At 41.6% G+C, this 16,836-nt stretch overlaps 1 protein-coding gene across 1 annotated transcript; it reads left to right on the plus strand.

Annotated features, from left to right (window-relative positions):
- The first annotated feature begins 672 nt into the window (after window positions 1-672).
- On the plus strand, window positions 673-1,434 carry LOC111467976 (agamous-like MADS-box protein AGL80). Its single transcript, XM_023113073.1, has 2 exons — window positions 673-921; window positions 1,015-1,434. Exons 1-2 carry the CDS (start codon window positions 673-675, stop codon window positions 1,432-1,434), a joined length of 669 nt encoding a protein of 222 aa, XP_022968841.1.
- The last annotated feature ends 15,402 nt before the right edge of the window (window positions 1,435-16,836 follow it).

The following is a 16,836-nucleotide window of genomic DNA, read 5'->3' on the forward strand; positions in this document are numbered from 1 at the left end:
TGACCCAAATACTTGATAGTAAGATTCGACCTACTGATGACTTACTACTCCGAGTGATCTTTAGCAAACCTTGAGCATTGGCTACGTTCTAGGCTCACGCAGGTATGTTGTTGTCGATTTTCTCGTAGCACCATTGGTGAGTAACGATCAAACTATGTAACCGTAACTGAGTAACGTCACACTAGAACAACAAGTTCGAGAGAGAAAAAAAGAAAGAGAAAGTCGTTAGGGTTTCGGAGTTTATTAGGGAAGAAAAGAATAATGTGTTTGTAACGTTTTGTTATTCAATACTCGTTTTTATTTTAATTTAAAAATTTTGAATGATTTGGATAGATATAGTTAAATAGGGAAGGAGAAGTAGTTAAATGTTATGGATGATATTAGATGCAAAGAAGGGAAGAAACAGAAGGCATGGAAGAGCAAGCCAACCCAAACGCACGAAGGTGATAGCAATAAATAATGATTATAAGGTTACTATAAAGGGTAGGAAGTTATTGGATCTTATGAATAAATAATACAATATCAATTAATAATCCTCACGATCATCTCAATATTTGAAAATTAAAAGCGCCACCAAAGACCAAATTTAATTGCTCCAACCAGGAACAAGATCATACACACACATATATATATGCATATGAATCACAAGCATAAAAAAGAAAAAGGAAAATCATGACAAGGAAGAAAGTGAAGCTGGCTTACATTGTGAACGACTCCGCAAGAAAGGCGACGTTCAAGAAGAGGAAGAGAGGGCTTATGAAGAAGGTGAGTGAATTGAGCACGCTTTGCGGGATTGAGGCATGCGCGATCGTGTTTAGCCCCTATGATGCTCAGCCTGAGCTGTGGCCTTCCCCCATCGGCGTCCAGCGCGTTCTCTCCCAGTTCAAGAAGATGCCAGAGATGGAGCAGAGCAAGAAAATGGTGCGTTTTTCAGACACCCTTTTGTTTCTTTTCAAAATTAAAAAGGAAACAGAGTGAGTGTACTAACACAAGCTGCGCTTTCCCTTGACACAGGTGAACCAGGAGACGTTTCTGCGGCAGAGGATCGCCAAGGCCAACGACCAACTGAAGAAGATGAGAAAGGACAACCGGGAGAAAGAGATGACGCGGCTTATGTTTCAAAGCCTCACCGCTGCCAAAGGCCTTCATGCTCTCAACATGCTCGACTTGAACGACCTCACTTGGCTCATCGATCAAAACCTCAAAGACATTACTAAACGCATCGACTCCCTCAAGAAGCCTCCGCCCCGCTCTCAGCCACACCCTCACCCTCACCCTCAGCCGCCTCCTCCTCCGCAGACGGCCGCCTGGCTTATGGAGCTTGTCAGCCCTCAGGACCAAATGGGGTTCGTGGGGGATGACATGCTCTTGCCCTTCGGGGATCAAACTTATAGCCATAATAATGCGATGTGGTCAAATGCCTTTTTCCCTTAGCTTTCTGTAATTTTCTTTTCTGGGTCTTAGCACACTCCTTCCCCATCCCCATCCCCATCCACATGCAATCTAATCTATTCTATTCTATTCTATTCTCATCGTCTTTTCTATATTATTAGAACTCAACCCAAATAATTTCATAACCTAACTTAAATCATACGAGTTGGATTGGATTGATCAAGTTTCGCGTTTTATAAACGTGTACCTAAATGAAGAAGTTGGTGCCAAAATTACAATTATTGGTAAATTACAAACTCTAAATCATTACATAAATAACAATGGAACTAGTTTTTATGATTCAAAATTTGTAAATAATTTAGGGAGAGGAGCAATAATAGTGAATAGCAATTTAGGGAAAGAAATTGAGGGAATCCAAATGGATTGTTGATAATTGATGACAGAGTAATTAATATTGGATTACATTTAATTTTGGAGAGCTTTGAAGGTAATTTAGTGTATTACCAAATTTTAATTATAACTTTCCATCATGGGATTGATGCAACCAAATGATTAATGTTTCCATTTTATGCACCCAACAAATTTATATAATTCTCATTCCCTTATTTTCTTCTTATAATCTTATCTTAATCTTCCACGCACCACGCAGTAGTTCAAAAATGAAACATGTACGTTTAATCTATGAGTTGTTAAGTTCTTATGTTTCAAATAATGCAATATTAATTTCAAATTAATATTTATGGAATGATTTGAAAATAATCCAGACAATATAGACATGTCAATCTAGTTCTTGAACTTTTAAACATGTTTGATAGATCTCTAACCTTTTCATTTTATGTTTAACAAAACCCTAAAATATTTTCAAAATTTTCTCTCTGTAAACACTAAAAACTCGTTAACGAATTAGTTCTTGCAATTGTTTAGAGATTAAATTTGTCCTTTAACTCGTCCAAATGAAGCTGGCTCATAATCAATTACATGAGTTTGAATTTTGAATTTTCTTACCTTGCATGGATATATTGAATACATTATGAACCCGTGCAAGTGTTGGGACTTGGGTAATGCCAATCGTTCAATCTACTCCAATATCCCAATGAACCGGTGAAGCACGATCTCAGTTTCTATTTATCTCCAAACCTTTCGACGTCTTTCCTAGAAGCTATTTTCAAGAACACATTATTGCTTACCTCAAACTCTAGATCCCTACATCGTGCATGGTTCCTAATCGCTGGTAGAATCTCATTTATGGTATGAATCAACTTTGGTTCCAGTAGTTTACGTTCTCCAACTTCATCTCAATATATAGGAGTCTTAGATCTCTTCCTACAAAAGGCTTCAAACAATATCATATTGATAGCCGTCTGTAACATTATTATACGTAAACTCCACGACATGTCCTCTAGAGTTTGATTTAGGCGTTCGGTTTAATTTTCTAGTATTGGATGAAAAGTTGTCTTGAACTCAAATTGAATACCCGCACATGAGAGAAAATGATACTCCGTAAAATCTAAATATCTCTTTCATATATAAATGTCCTCAACAGTCTACTGAATATGTAGACTTCACTAGTATGAGGTGTGCTGATTTGGCAAGTATGTCAATTATGCCTATATCATTATGTAGTATTTAGTTGTTGCACGATAAAATTCATAGCTACGTCCTATCACTTCCGTTCTAGTACATTTAAAGGTTGCAACAAGTTTACTTTCTTTTTTCTTTGTGCTTTGACGAGTTAGCAAATTCTAACACATCTCTCTTTTTACCTGTTAAGAATGAGATAGAAAATAGAATTGGAAAGGTGTATATTATCTTTGATATTCATATCATTTAAATAGGATACAAGAAGTACAAATGAGAAAAATATAAAATAATTAAATGCTAAGAATAAAATAAAATATACTCTATTATATCTAAATATATTCCATAAATAATATATCTCAACCATACCTCACTACCATAAATACTTGTACATTTTGGTGCTATTGGGATGTATCATGTAACACCCAAGAACTTAAAAAGGCTTCCAAGGAGGAAGTCATGCTATTATGTACGAGGTTTGGAAAACAAGAAAAAATGAAAATTTCAAATTTTTACCGAACTTCTTAGATTTTTAACCATTTATGGGGAAAAATGGTCGGATTTTTCAAGAAAAATAATATTTAAATAATTAAAATTTTGAAATTACCAAATTACCCCTGAAAGAGTGGACATATACGAAAATGCCCCCTGTACGAAATCTGAACGTCTACAGTAGCAGTCTGCACAAAATGCCACGAAACTCAGTTCCCAGCCGTCGGATCTCCCCCAAAACTGGGGAGGATCTAGAACACGCACACCTCAGCATATCCAACGGCCAGAATTCAAACTTGAGGTCGGTGAAAGCCTGGTCGGAGCAGAAATTCTGGCGAAAAAAAAAAAACCCAGAAAACTCAGGGAAGGAATTGCAATGATTCTGGACAATTCAATGGAGGTGGAACATTCCTCTATAAATTATGTGGTAGGGGAAACTAATAGGAACAAGAATCGAGCTCAGTCGGGACCTTAATGGAGTGTTAAGAGCATTAAGATTTTGGGTATTGTATCCTCGGATATTCTCCAAATTCTGAAGCTATAGTCTATCTTTTTCATTCAAACCTGTTCCTACACATTCTAAAGATAATTACCCAGAGGTTTGGTGAAGGAATAAAGCTCTGAAAGTGTCCCTATTCTAACCCCCCAACTTCGTACGCCATTGAAGAAAATCCCAAAGTAAACTCAAACCCCAATCCGAAGCTATAAACGTTTTCGACGGATAAAACCTATCCCATGCGATTTCTGCACCCCTCGGGATCATTTTCAAAGAAGGCCTCGAAGGGAGGCAATCTAAGGAACAAGCGTTATCGAGGAAATTCGCTATCGCGCAAGTTTTTGAGGAAGAAATCCGAATTCTTACTTACGGCCATTAATTCCCACAATTGATGTTCCAAAGTGTTTAAGGGGACTAAATGTAACATGTTTGATGAAGGAATCGAAGATTAAGACGGCTTAGTTCGAGCTGACCCATCGACGGAAAAATCATGTTCTGGGTTAAGTTGCAAACAGAAGGAAAGAATATTAGCTTATTTAATCTTGTATTAACCCTAATTTTTGTGTATTTGGTGTTTGTATTTTAAATTAGGTCAATTTTTAGTATTCTTGAATAAGATCAAGAAAAATTATTAGCAATGATTGGTGTATGGTTAAGATTAGGGAAGTTATTATAGTTATTAATATGTGGCTAAGATGGTAAGTAGTTGAGAATAACTTTATTGTGCAAAAATCACTTTCTTGTATGAGTGTTTCTGTCAAAGAATTCAAGATTCGCCTCAACCACGCCCAATCAACTCCTAAAGACTATCCCTTTAGTTTAAGATATATATAAGGAAGACTTTTGGTGAAGGAGGCGTGACCTGAAAGTGCCTGCATCGTCGTAACCAATAGCAACATCTCTTGGGTGTACTCCGGCGATTGAACGAGTTTTCCCCCAACTTTGAATGCCTATAACTTACGCTGTAGTTCATTAGAAGGTGAGTTATCTATTCCAAACTCGTCCCTGATAGTTGATCGATAAGTTTTATAAAGGAATCAAGGGGATAAATGTTTTGGTTTGGGCTGACGGACTTCGTTTTCAGACAGAGGAGCAATGCCGCGAGTCGTCTCTTTCCCGTGGGAGGAAGAAGACGATGACGTGGCCGGTTCAACTGAACCTGCCACATCAACCCTAAAATTGACCATCTTTGGTTTTTCATCAAATTGAACCCCTTTCTAACCGGTTCTCACAACATTCTTAATGGTTCCAGAAACTAGACTCATTCAGAAAGCTACTAAAGAAACTTCGGAGGAAAAAGAGTACCGGAAGCTTGAGGAACAGGATCCCAAACACTAGACAAGAGGTAAGTAGTCACTTTGGACTTTTATCAAGAAATACTGGTAGGAATCGCTTGGAATTCTATATGAACCTTAAACCAAGTATGATCTAAGGTTACATGAAATAAAAATCCAAGAACCACGAGTTAAGACCCTGAACCAATCCAATTTCTCGAGAATTAGGTAACGTTTAAATCACCTACTAAATGATCTCCACTGCATATGAAATTTTAATCCTGTGCATTTTATGTCATTTTGGGCATATGTATGAAGTTTGGTGGTCATTGGAAGAGATCAGATAAGAAAATCGAGTAACGTTAGAAGATGACCGTATTGCCCCCTAAGGAAGACTCTTTACGATTCAAGCCCTAAACAACCTCCAAATAGAATGAAATGTTGCATGAACCCTCATCTTTGGAGGTGGTAGATGTTAGGGAAGTTGAGGGTCATTAGAGAACATTAGGGGTGAAAACAAAGATACGGGGTAAAACGTCCCTTACGACCCTTATGGATTTATCCCCTGGGTGACTAAGAAAACATCCGTGAAATAAGTGACTCCCCATATGCGCCCTTGGCCTCTAACAAGATTCTACATGCTCAAGAACATGTTGGGCTATTCCTAAAAAAAGAACCCTTACGATTAAAGTTTGGCCCAAGACATTATAGGTAAAAATCTAGGATTGTCAAGAATCCAAGAAAACACCTAGGTTAATGCAAACATCATGCTTAAGAAGTCGCTAGGATCCATACGATAGTAACCAATATCTCCCGTCTCGGTGGTGTACCGTGAGGCCCCTATTCCTCTTTAGGTGGGATGCCCTATTATGTGTACCATAAGCAAGATGCCATGACGGGCCTAATATTTTCCTCACCTAAATGAGATGCCTGCGTCACGATATGTTAGTAGGATGTTATGATTATGACAGCACCACCTATGTATTCATGAGGAGAGAAAAGCAAGGTTGTTCTGAAAAAGTTTTCAGAACTAAGATACGATGCATGACCCTTAAAGGGTGTTACCTAAAAACGAAGCAAGAAGTCTATCCTCGCCCAAGGACACGATTAAAAGCCTACAAGTAGGCTACTTACTGAGTTTTACTCACTCCATGTTTATCATTTTTTCAAGTAACTAGGAGCTGGTCGTGGACGGAGCTGACTTTGGAGTAAGGGCCATGGATCAACCCTATTTTTAAACATGTTTTGTGTTAGTTTTTGTGTCCGCTTTTTATTTTGTATTTTCAAATTAGCCTATGTGATCACTACTTTGTTATATTACTAGTATGTATGTAAGTTTTTCTTCTTTTTCATCTCTAATGAATATCAACATTCGATTAGATATTGATTTATTTGTTGAGCATCTACATGTTGGGATTTATGTTCTAAAGTGTAACGACCCTAGATTTCTACTAGCCTAAAGCCGCTACCATCTTCATAACATCATCTCTTATGCGGAAATAAGCATTTAAACATCATCGTAAAACATTCCATGAACTTACATATTTCAAAGTGTTTTTAAAACAATATAACGAAATATTAAATAAAATGGAGTAATATTAAAATTGAAAACGCCATATACCAACCTATTATCTAAAAATTTAAATATAAAATATCCTATGCATGTGGCATGGTCTTTATTTGCAATGCCATCGTCAGCCTTACATGGGTGCCTTGCCTCTACTAGAAAAATAGGAGTGACACATGGATGGAGTAGTTAGAGTGTCATACAGTTGGTGAGGAACCCGACCTATCATTTAAAGATAAAACACGAAAGGCGACACCATTTCACTTGCAGGTTAGTGGAAGATGGTGATGTGTTATGAGAAGATAGAGGGTGCAAAGAATCCAGCAAACATGTTGAAAAAATGTGTTGATGTTGGAATATTGAGGTTGTGCAAAACCTCAATTGGTATGATGCAGTGAAGATATTCATGATCGTTTGAGAATGAAATTCTTGGTTGACTGGATCGGTCTCCATGTGGAAGAATTGTTAGGTTATGGAGTATGTTGCTTATTTATAGATGAGTCAACGGTTATAGTAAAAAGCTATATCGGTTAAAGTTATATATAATAAATGGTTATATCTGGTAAAACTAAATATAGTAACCTAAACTATATATATATACCTCGTGCATAGCTTTGAAAATGTACTCTCTATATTCTCTCTTACTTACATACTTGAAGTCATCAATATAAATCCTTTAACCAGAGTTCTCCTTGCATTTTCTTTATCCTGTTTTTTGTGTTCATCTAGATCGAGTGTGTGCGTTGTTGTGAGATCCTAACATATCATAACACTTATATCATATCATTCACATGACATATCATAACATACGTCATAAAATTTGCATAACGTATCATATCATATCATTTCATAACATATATCTTATCTTCACGTATCATACCTCGATTATATCATTAGACACATCATATCATAACATATATCCTATCATAAGCATATCATGTCATACCATGCACGTATCATAACATATATCATCAGACACATCGTATCATAACATATTATAGTCATACAACATCGCTATCAAAGTTATATACAAACGGGAAAAAGGGCATGGGATACAAGAAGAATACAATTGATTGATGCCCCAGGTCGACACCTCTCTGTGACAGAGCAACTTTAGCACCTCCCCTGCAACGCCAAAAAAAAAAAAAAATTGATAGGGGAGCTTTTGAACACCTCTTTGTGACAGAGCAGCTTTTGAGCGAACTTCTAATGTTCTTAACTCGATCGGTAGTCAAGAAAAAATTACAAAAAAAATACTAGAACGTAGCCTGTAACACGATCTAGAACTTTTCCAAAGAAATCATATCGATCCGATCTACAAATCGAAAGATATGAAAATTGGAAAAGGAGACTGTGTTACGGATTTTAGAAGACAGAGAAGGAAAAAAAAAAGGGTTGACTGGCGAGCGGCGGAGGGAGGCGTGAAGGTGCCGGACACGCATCGACTGTAGGCTGGAGCAACGCAGCTCCAGCGAGGCGACGACACGTGTCGCCTGCGAAGCCGAGTTGAATTGCAAACGCGAGCCGAGCCGAGCAAAATCGGACCGGTCGACCCACGACCGCACAAGGACTGTCGCACATGGTAGGCGCGCGTGCGGCCTGCGACTGGCGCACATCCACGTGTGTGGTCAGCGCACTGCTAGCGCGGAGCACGCGTGAAACGGCCGTTTTGGCCCGGTTGCCCTTTGTTTGCCCAATTTTTGTCCCAGTTCAAGTTCTAATACTGTTTTTACGTGAATAGGGACCTAATATAAAGAAATCAGCATTTTTGGACACATCACGGGCAAAGCAACGCTAGCAAAAAGGCACGCGTCAACCAGGTAAGTCACCACCTGGTATTTAAGAAGAAATACTTGTAGGATTCGCTTAGATTGCATGCATGCTAGTAATTTTGCTTCAGATTAGCTCTCCATGTAAAATATTAGTCAGATTGATTGTTATAATTGTATTGGGTGAATTATCTGAGTGTTGCTTGTATGCTTTAAGCTTCTGCCATACATATGCATGCGTTTAATTTATGTTGGAATTGTGTATTCCGTGTTCCGGGTGCTTGATAGATGAATTCGCCCCATTGAGCGCGAACTCCGTGTTCTGGGTGCTTGATGGAGGTCATCGTCCTGTTGAACCGGCATGCCTAGTTTGCATGAATTATATATTATGATATTAGAAGACGGTTGCATGCACATTCTGTTAATTGCTAGGGCCCATTTCTATGGTAAGCTTAGTGAATTACTATTAGGAGCGATATGTCGCTTTAGCCAGACTTAATTTTCCCCTAAGAACTTAGCGGTTTACCACGACTACAAGGTACCTCAGGAGTGTTCATAGATTGCTAGTGTGAGAACGGTATCTATAGCTTCGTGGGAGGACCAATGGTCCCTGATCAGCCCTTACTGCTCTTAGCCATTTCGCATGGGAAATGTGTCCCCACATCGTACAACCCATTAGCTGCATGAGAATGGGTTGGGTCGAGCCCCCCCATAGGGGGACTATACGGTGTAGGGGTATTCAGCACACCCCTAGGCTAGATACCATGTAGTCCCAGATAGCCATGTAAAGGTAGCACCTCATAGAGAGATACCGACCATATTAGCTTGGCGTAAGGAACCTCTAGGCAATTAATGAAAGGACGATGAATCGGTGAAACTCAAGGGACAAGCTCCAAGGGACTAAGATTAGAACCAGATGTCCTAGAACCGAATTAGGAAACCGTGGGAACCTATTAAATTAAGATGCGAAGAGAGCCTACAAGTAGGTGGCTTACTGAGTATAATTTTTTTATACTCATCCTTGCTATGTTTTCCTTTTTTTCAGAAGCGCGAGGCGTTGGTCAAGGGCGGGCGTGATGTAGACGGGGATTGTCACAGAGGAACGGGTTGTCCCGGGGCGTCAGTCCCGTCTTTATTTTGTGTTTCCAAACTGTCATATGTTTGTTGTTTGTTGTCCAAAAACTTTATCAGAATTTAAGGATTTTCTTTTTTTCATATTTAAATCACTTTGTGCATTTGTGTCTTGTCATTAGTCACGGTCCGTAGTAAAATATTAGGTCGTGACAAATTTAATTTCAGAGCAGTCAGGTTATAGGTCCTATAGACATTTAGGATAGAGAGTTGTGTTCTCTGTGACCTCGCTTGTCAAACACATGCCGCTCACGACCAGACGTTCTCACGCGACGGAAACATAGAGACAAAGGTTAAGCTAGTATTTATAGAGCATACCATGATCGATTATGGCATTATAATCGCACATTACCTAGGAGATGTGCTAAGAATGAATTGTAACTTTAGTTCCTTTTTTTATTGTGGTAGATAATGGTACCAAAGAGACGCGAACCATATGTAGGGCCCCGACCCAGAAGGGGAAGAAGAGAGGAAGTTCAGGACACCTCGGTTCCAACACCAGAAAAGGAACAACCTGAATTTCAGGAGGAGGTTGGGGATACGCCCCGAACTAACGAGGGGACAGTACCATAGCCATCAAGAACAAAAAGACGCTGAAGGAAGGCCAAGGCCCGAAGGCTGCTTGATACACCCCCTACTACTCCCTTCTCCGAGGAGGTCCCATCGGGCCCAACCCCGTGTACAACAATCCCGCTAAACCAGCCGTTAGCCATGCCCATAGCAGAGATGTTTCAGACATTCATTATGACCTCGATAGAAAATCAGGCTCTAACGAACCAGATGATACAAACCATGATGGCTAATCAGTCAACAGGGCAAGGGGGCAAGGATTCAGGGACTTTGACTGTGGAGTCTCGCTACTTAAGAGATTTCCAGAGGCATAAATCGCCTTCCTTTGACAGAGGCAAGGTGGATCCCATTGCCGCTGAGAACTGGCTAGAGGCCATAGAAACAACTTTCTATTTTATGAACTGCCCGCTAAAGTATGAAGTTCATTGTGGGACGTATATGCTGAAAGGAGAGGCGCACTTTTGGTGGAAGGGTGCTCAGAAGACCATTATACCACAAGGAGAGTTTATTACATGGTGTCAATTTAAAGATGCGTACCTCCACAAATATTACCCAATCATTGCCAGAGTGAAAATGCAGACAACATTTCTCGCACTGAAACAAGGAGACAGATCAGTGGAGGAATATGACTTGGAGTTCAATAGGCTGGCGAGGTTTTCTTCAGCCTAGGTTAGTTCTAAGGAGTTGAAGGGAAAACGATTTATCGTTGGCCTGAGGGAGGAACTAAGGGGGAATGTGGCATCCCAATCATCCTTCCTTCAAGTGACGACCCTTCTCGACGCGTCCCGCACCGACAAGCTGCAGTTGGGAACAGCTCAATCATCCCACACTTCAGCCCAGGGAAAGGTGACAGACCCTAGCTACCCCAGAACTGGTAGACTGCCTCGTGACCGCACTAATAAACGAAGAAGGGCTCCGGTACGGAACATGACCCTTTGTCCTAACTGTTGGCGTCCTCACACGGGGGAATGCAGAGCGGGAACATGCACTTGCTATAGATGCGGCCAGGTAGGGCACTTTGTAGTGGATTGCCTTCAGATGAACGATCAGCGTGTCAATTGGCCTACAGTACAGCATCAGAGGGGCCAAGCTACTCAACATCAGTAGGGGCGAGCTGTAGCCCATGTAACAACAGCCAGGAAAGCTGACCAGCCTGACGCAGTTGTCATAGGTACGCTACCCGTATTTGGCCATCTTGTTTTAGTATTGTTTGATTCGGGTTCGACGCATTCATTCGTATCTGAGGAGTTTGTAGAGCTAGCACACCTAGATAAAGAACTTTTAAAGATTACCCTATCCGTGTCCACCCCTGCTCACGAGCTGTTGCTAGCTACCCATAGGGTTATGGGAGGTGGTGTAACAATATCAGGGCCTGTCATCAAAGCTACACTGATAGTTTTAAGCATGCAAGACTTTGATGTCATCTTGGGTATGGATTGGCTAGGTGAGAATCCCGTTTTGATAGATTGCGAGACTCGAATAGTGACTCTTAGGCTCCCATTAGGGGACAACTTTACCTACAAGGGAGCCACTTCCAAAGGAGCCCCAAGCGTCATAACATCATTAAGGGCTAAGAAGCTGATTCGTAGTGGAGTAAATGCATTTCTAGCCAGTGTGACCTTAGACAAGAGTAACAAACAAATAACCTCATCGATACACATCGACAGGGAGTTCGTAGATGTCTTTTCGGAGGATCTGCCAGGTTTGCCCCCAGATAGGGAAGTCGATTTTGGGATCGATTTAGAACCAGGAACTGTGCCGATCTCCAAGGCACCTTACATGATGGCACTTGCAGAACTTAGGGAATTGAAGGAACAGTTACAGGAGCTATTGGATAAGGGTTTCATCCGACCCAGTGTATCACCCTGGGGAGCCCCTGTTCTGTTTGTCAAAAAGAAGGACGGGTCCATGCGAGTGTGTATTGATTACAGAGAATTAAACAAGGTCACTATAAAGAATAAGTACCTTCTCCCAAGAATTGACGACCTGTTTGATCAGCTATAGGGAGCAACAGTCTTCTCCAAAATTGACTTAAGGTCGGGGTATCATCAGTTGAGGTTAGAGAAGGGGATATACCCAAGAAAGCTTTCAGAAGCCGTTATGGACATTACGAGTTTCTTGTTATGTCCTGGAACTAATGAACAGGGTGTTTAAGCAATTCTTAGACACTTTTGTCATAGTATTCATCGACGACATTCTGGTATACTCTAAGTCAGAGGCAGATCATGAAAAGCACCTAAGAAAAGTCTTAACAATACTGAGAGCCTAGCAGTTGTATGCCAAGTTCTTTAAGTGCGAGTTTTGGTTGTCTAAAGTAGCATTTCTAGGTCACGTGGTGTCAAGCAAGGGGATTATAGTGGACCCAGCTAAGATAGTAACGGTGATGAGGTGACGAATGCCGACTACAGTCACAGAGGTGAGGAGTTTTCTGGGGCTAGCTGGATATTACAGAAGATTTGTTCAGGATTTCTCCAAAATTGCCTCAACGCTAACTCAGCTAACCAAGAAGGGCAAGCCCTTTGCTTGGACTTCAGCTTGCAAACAGAGTTTCCAGGAACTCAAGAAGAGGTTGGTAACCGCATCAGTTCTTACAGTTTCAGACGGGTCAGATAATATCGTGGTGTACAGTGATGCATCAGGGAAAGGTTTTAGATGTGTGCTCATGCAGAAGGGTAAGATGATAGCGTATGCTTCTCGACAACCGAAGGAATATGAACGAAACTACCCAACGCATGACCTCAAGTTAGCAACAGTAGTGTTTGCTCTAAAAACGTGACAACATTACCTGTATGGGGAAAAAGTACAAGTCTTTACCAATCATAAGAGTCTCAAGTACTTGTTCACGCAGAAGAAGCTCAATATGAGACAAAGGCGATGGTTGGAACTGGTAAAGAATTATGACATAGTGATCATGTACCATTCAGGCAAAGCTAACGTTGTAGCAGATGCATTGAGCAGGAAGGCTGTGCATACTTCTGCAATGATCACCACACAAGAAAGACTACAAGATGAGATGAAGAGGGCTGTGATAAACGTGGTGGTTAAAGGTGGTACTATGCAGATGACACATCTAACCATACAACCCACCCTACGAAAGAAAATTATTGACGCTCAGAGGTCTGATGAACACCTCAGTAAAGTGTGGAGTCAGACTGAGACAGAGAGGCCAGCATGGTAATCTCCTCAGACGGGGGTTTCCATGGCAAAACCACCTGTGTGTTCCCCGAGACGAGGTAATCTTAAAAGATATTATGACCGAAGCCCATGATACATCTTATATGTTCCACCCTCGAAGTACGAAGATGTACCAAGATCTAAAAAGATATTATTGGTGGTCTGGAATGAAGAGGGACATAGCGGATTTCGTAAGCCGTTGCTTGACCCGCCAGCAGGTGAAGACCCCGAGGCAGCGCCCAGCAGGTTTGCTACAACCTTTAATGTTCCTCAGTGGAAATGGGAAGCAGTCGGTATGGATTTCGTCTCGGGTTTGCCAAAGACAAAGTGGGGTTTCAACGTCATCTGGGTTATTGTGGACAGAGTGACCAAAACGGCCCACTTCATTCCAAGAAAGTCCACATATCGAGTGGATCGGTGGGCTCAATTATATATCAAGGAGATAGTACGCCTGCACGAGATACCAGTGTCCATAGTATAAGACCGGGACACCAAGTTCACCTCTCAGTTTTGGAAAAGTCTCTAGAAAGCACTAGGAACTCAGTTGAGGTTCAGTATAGCGTTCCATCCTCAAACGGACGGACAGCCTGAAAGGGTGAACCAGATTTTAGAGGATATGTTGCGAGGCTATTCCTTAGATTTCTCTGGGTGCTGGGACGAACATCTGCCTTTAATGAAGTTTGCCTACAATAATAGTTATCAAGCGACCATTCAGATGGCCCCCTTTGAGGCACTATATGGGCGTAGGTGTCGAACACCAGTCTTTTGGGAAGAGGTAGGCACGCAGCACCTACTGGGACCAGAGTTGGTCTAGGTCACCAACGCAGCGGTGCAGAAAATCAAGTAGAGGATACTCACCTCACAGAGCCGACAGAAAAGCTATGCAGATGTGCGTAGAAGGGACCTCGAATTTGAGGTGGGTGACCACGTGTTCCTAAAGGTAGCCCCTATGAGGGGGGTGTTAAGGTTCGGAAAGAAGGAGAAATTGAGCCCAAGGTTCATAGGCCCCTTCGAGATTCTAGAAAGGCTTGGGGCATTGGCTTACAGAATTGCCCTACCACTGAACCTTGCCGCCGTGCACAATGTGTTCCATGTATCCATGTTGCGAAAGTACACTCCAGACCCTACTCATGTAATCGAGCATGAGATGCTTCCCCTTCGGGAAGATCTATCTTACGAGGAGAAGCCTAGCAGAATTTTGGCTCGAGACACTAGGCGATTGCGCAACAAAGATATTCCCTTGGTAAAGGTCTCATGGGGTAACTGCCGTGAGGAAGAGGCAACCTGGGAACAAGAAGAGGATGTGAGGAAAGCTTATCCCGAACTCTTCCAAGAGATAACTACTTTCCGGGATGAAAGTTCCTAAGGAGGGGAGAGTTTGTAAGGCAAAAAAAAAAAAAAAAAAAAAAAAAAAAAAGGGCTAAGTCAACTGATGGGTAAAAATGTCATTTTCCCCTTCCATCCCTAATAAGGGTCCAAGGAGAATCCCGTCAAATCCCCTGCAAAAGAAAAAGTGAGTTAGAGAGAAATTTGAGAGGAGTCAGCCGCGAAGTTTATCGGACCACTGTCAGAATCCACCGTCAGACGAGACTTGTACAAGGACTGAGAGGCTAGCGAGGCCAACGCTTCGTCAGGACCTAAGAACATTTTGTGAGGTAAGGTTCTGAACGATATTTCTCAGATCTGAGCTTTTCCTATGTGAATCGAGTCCTAAAATGTTGAAATAATCACATAGGAACAACTCTACCCACGATCTGTGAAGAAGTTTGGCCGAGATCGCAACCCGAAGGCAGAGATCCGAGAATCATCTGAGAACGGTGAGCGAACATCCAACGCTCTTAACTCGACCGGTAGTAAAAAAAAAATTACAAAAAAAATACTAGGACGTAGCCCGTAACACGATCTAGAACTTTGCCGAAGAAATCATATCGATCCGATCTACGGATCAAAAGATATGAAAATCGGAAAAGGGAACTGTGTTATGGATTTTAGAGGACAGAGAAGGAAAAAAAAATGGGTCGGCCGGCGAGCGGCGAAGGGCGGCATGACAGGCGCCAAACACACGTCGACCGTTGGCTGGAGCAACGCATCTCCAGAGAGGCGACGACACGTGTCGCCTGCAAAGCCGAGCTGAACTGCAAACGCAAGCCGAGCCAAGCAAAGCCGGATCGGCCGAGCCGCAACTACGTAGGGGCTGCTGAGCATGGTAGGCACGTGTGCGGCCTGTGAGTGGCGCACATCCATGCGCGTGGTCAGCGCACTACTGGCGCGTGAGCGCGCGAAACGACCTTTTTGTCCCAGTTGCTCTCTGTATGCTCGATTTTTGTCCCGGTTCCAGTTCTAATACTGTTTTTATGTGAATAGGGACCTAATATAAAGAAATCAGCATTTTTGGACACCTCACGAGCAAATGAACGCTAGCAAAAAGGCACGCGTCAACCAGGTAAGTCGCCACCCGGTATTTAAGAAGAATTACTTGTAGGATTTGCTTGGATTGCATGCATGCTAGTAATTTTGCTGCAGATTAGCTCTCCGTGTAAAATATTAGACAGATTGATTGTATTGGGTGAATTATCTGAGTGTTGCTTGTATGCTTTAAGCTTCCGCCGTACATATGCATGCGTTTAATTTATGTTGGAATTGTTTATTCCGCGTTCCGGGTGTTTGATAGATAAATTCGCCCCATTGAGCGCGAACTCCGTGTTCTGGGTGCTTGATGGAGGTTATCGCCTCGTTGAGCAGGCATGCCTAGTTTGTATGAATTATTATTATGATGTTAGAAGACGGTTGCATGCACACTCTGTTAATTGCTAGGGCCCATTTCTATGATAAGCTTAGAGGATTACTGTCTCGTGTGTGAAGCTCACTTTTAGCCAGATTTGAGCCACGACATATCACTTTTAGCCCGGAGAGGACACGCGCTTAGGGGATTACGGATGCACCTGAGGGAGAGGACACGTGCTGAGGTGTTGGTACGTGGCACAATCGGAATGGTCCATCGAGGTCGAGGGTGATTTCAAAGCTTGAGGCGCACGTTGGGAATTCTTCTCCTATAGGTTATGTGAAGGATTTGTAAAGGAAGCTCGGCTGGAATCGAACTCCTCGTGGTCAGATCAAAGTTGTGGTGGTTATTCCTTTTCTCTCTATAGAACCTTCCTGTCTCTCTATTCTCTTTTTTTTTTCTTTTCTTTACATTTTTCTAATATCATGTTTCACGTATCTAACTAAGGAAGAGGGCAAAATAACTAAAATACTCCTCGTGTGTTGACTTCGATCACTTTTCCAATTTTTCAACATTTTTCAAACATTTCTGTTTTGTATTTTTCTTGAGTTTGTGGAACTTTTCTAAGTATTTTTCTCTTGAAATTCTATCTTTAATGCTCTGAATAAAAT

This window comes from Cucurbita maxima, unplaced genomic scaffold (assembly GCF_002738345.1).
Source record: "Cucurbita maxima cultivar Rimu unplaced genomic scaffold, Cmax_1.0 Cma_Scf00035, whole genome shotgun sequence".
Lineage (NCBI taxonomy): Eukaryota > Viridiplantae > Streptophyta > Magnoliopsida > Cucurbitales > Cucurbitaceae > Cucurbita > Cucurbita maxima.

Coding starts and splice junctions, on each gene's coding strand:
- LOC111467976 (XM_023113073.1), top strand. CDS start 673: ATGACAAGGAAGAAAGTGAAGCTGGCTTACATTGTGAACGACTCCGCA. Junction 922..1,014: donor TGGAGCAGAGCAAGAAAATG/GTGCGTTTTTCA, acceptor CCCTTGACACAG/GTGAACCAGGAGACGTTTCT.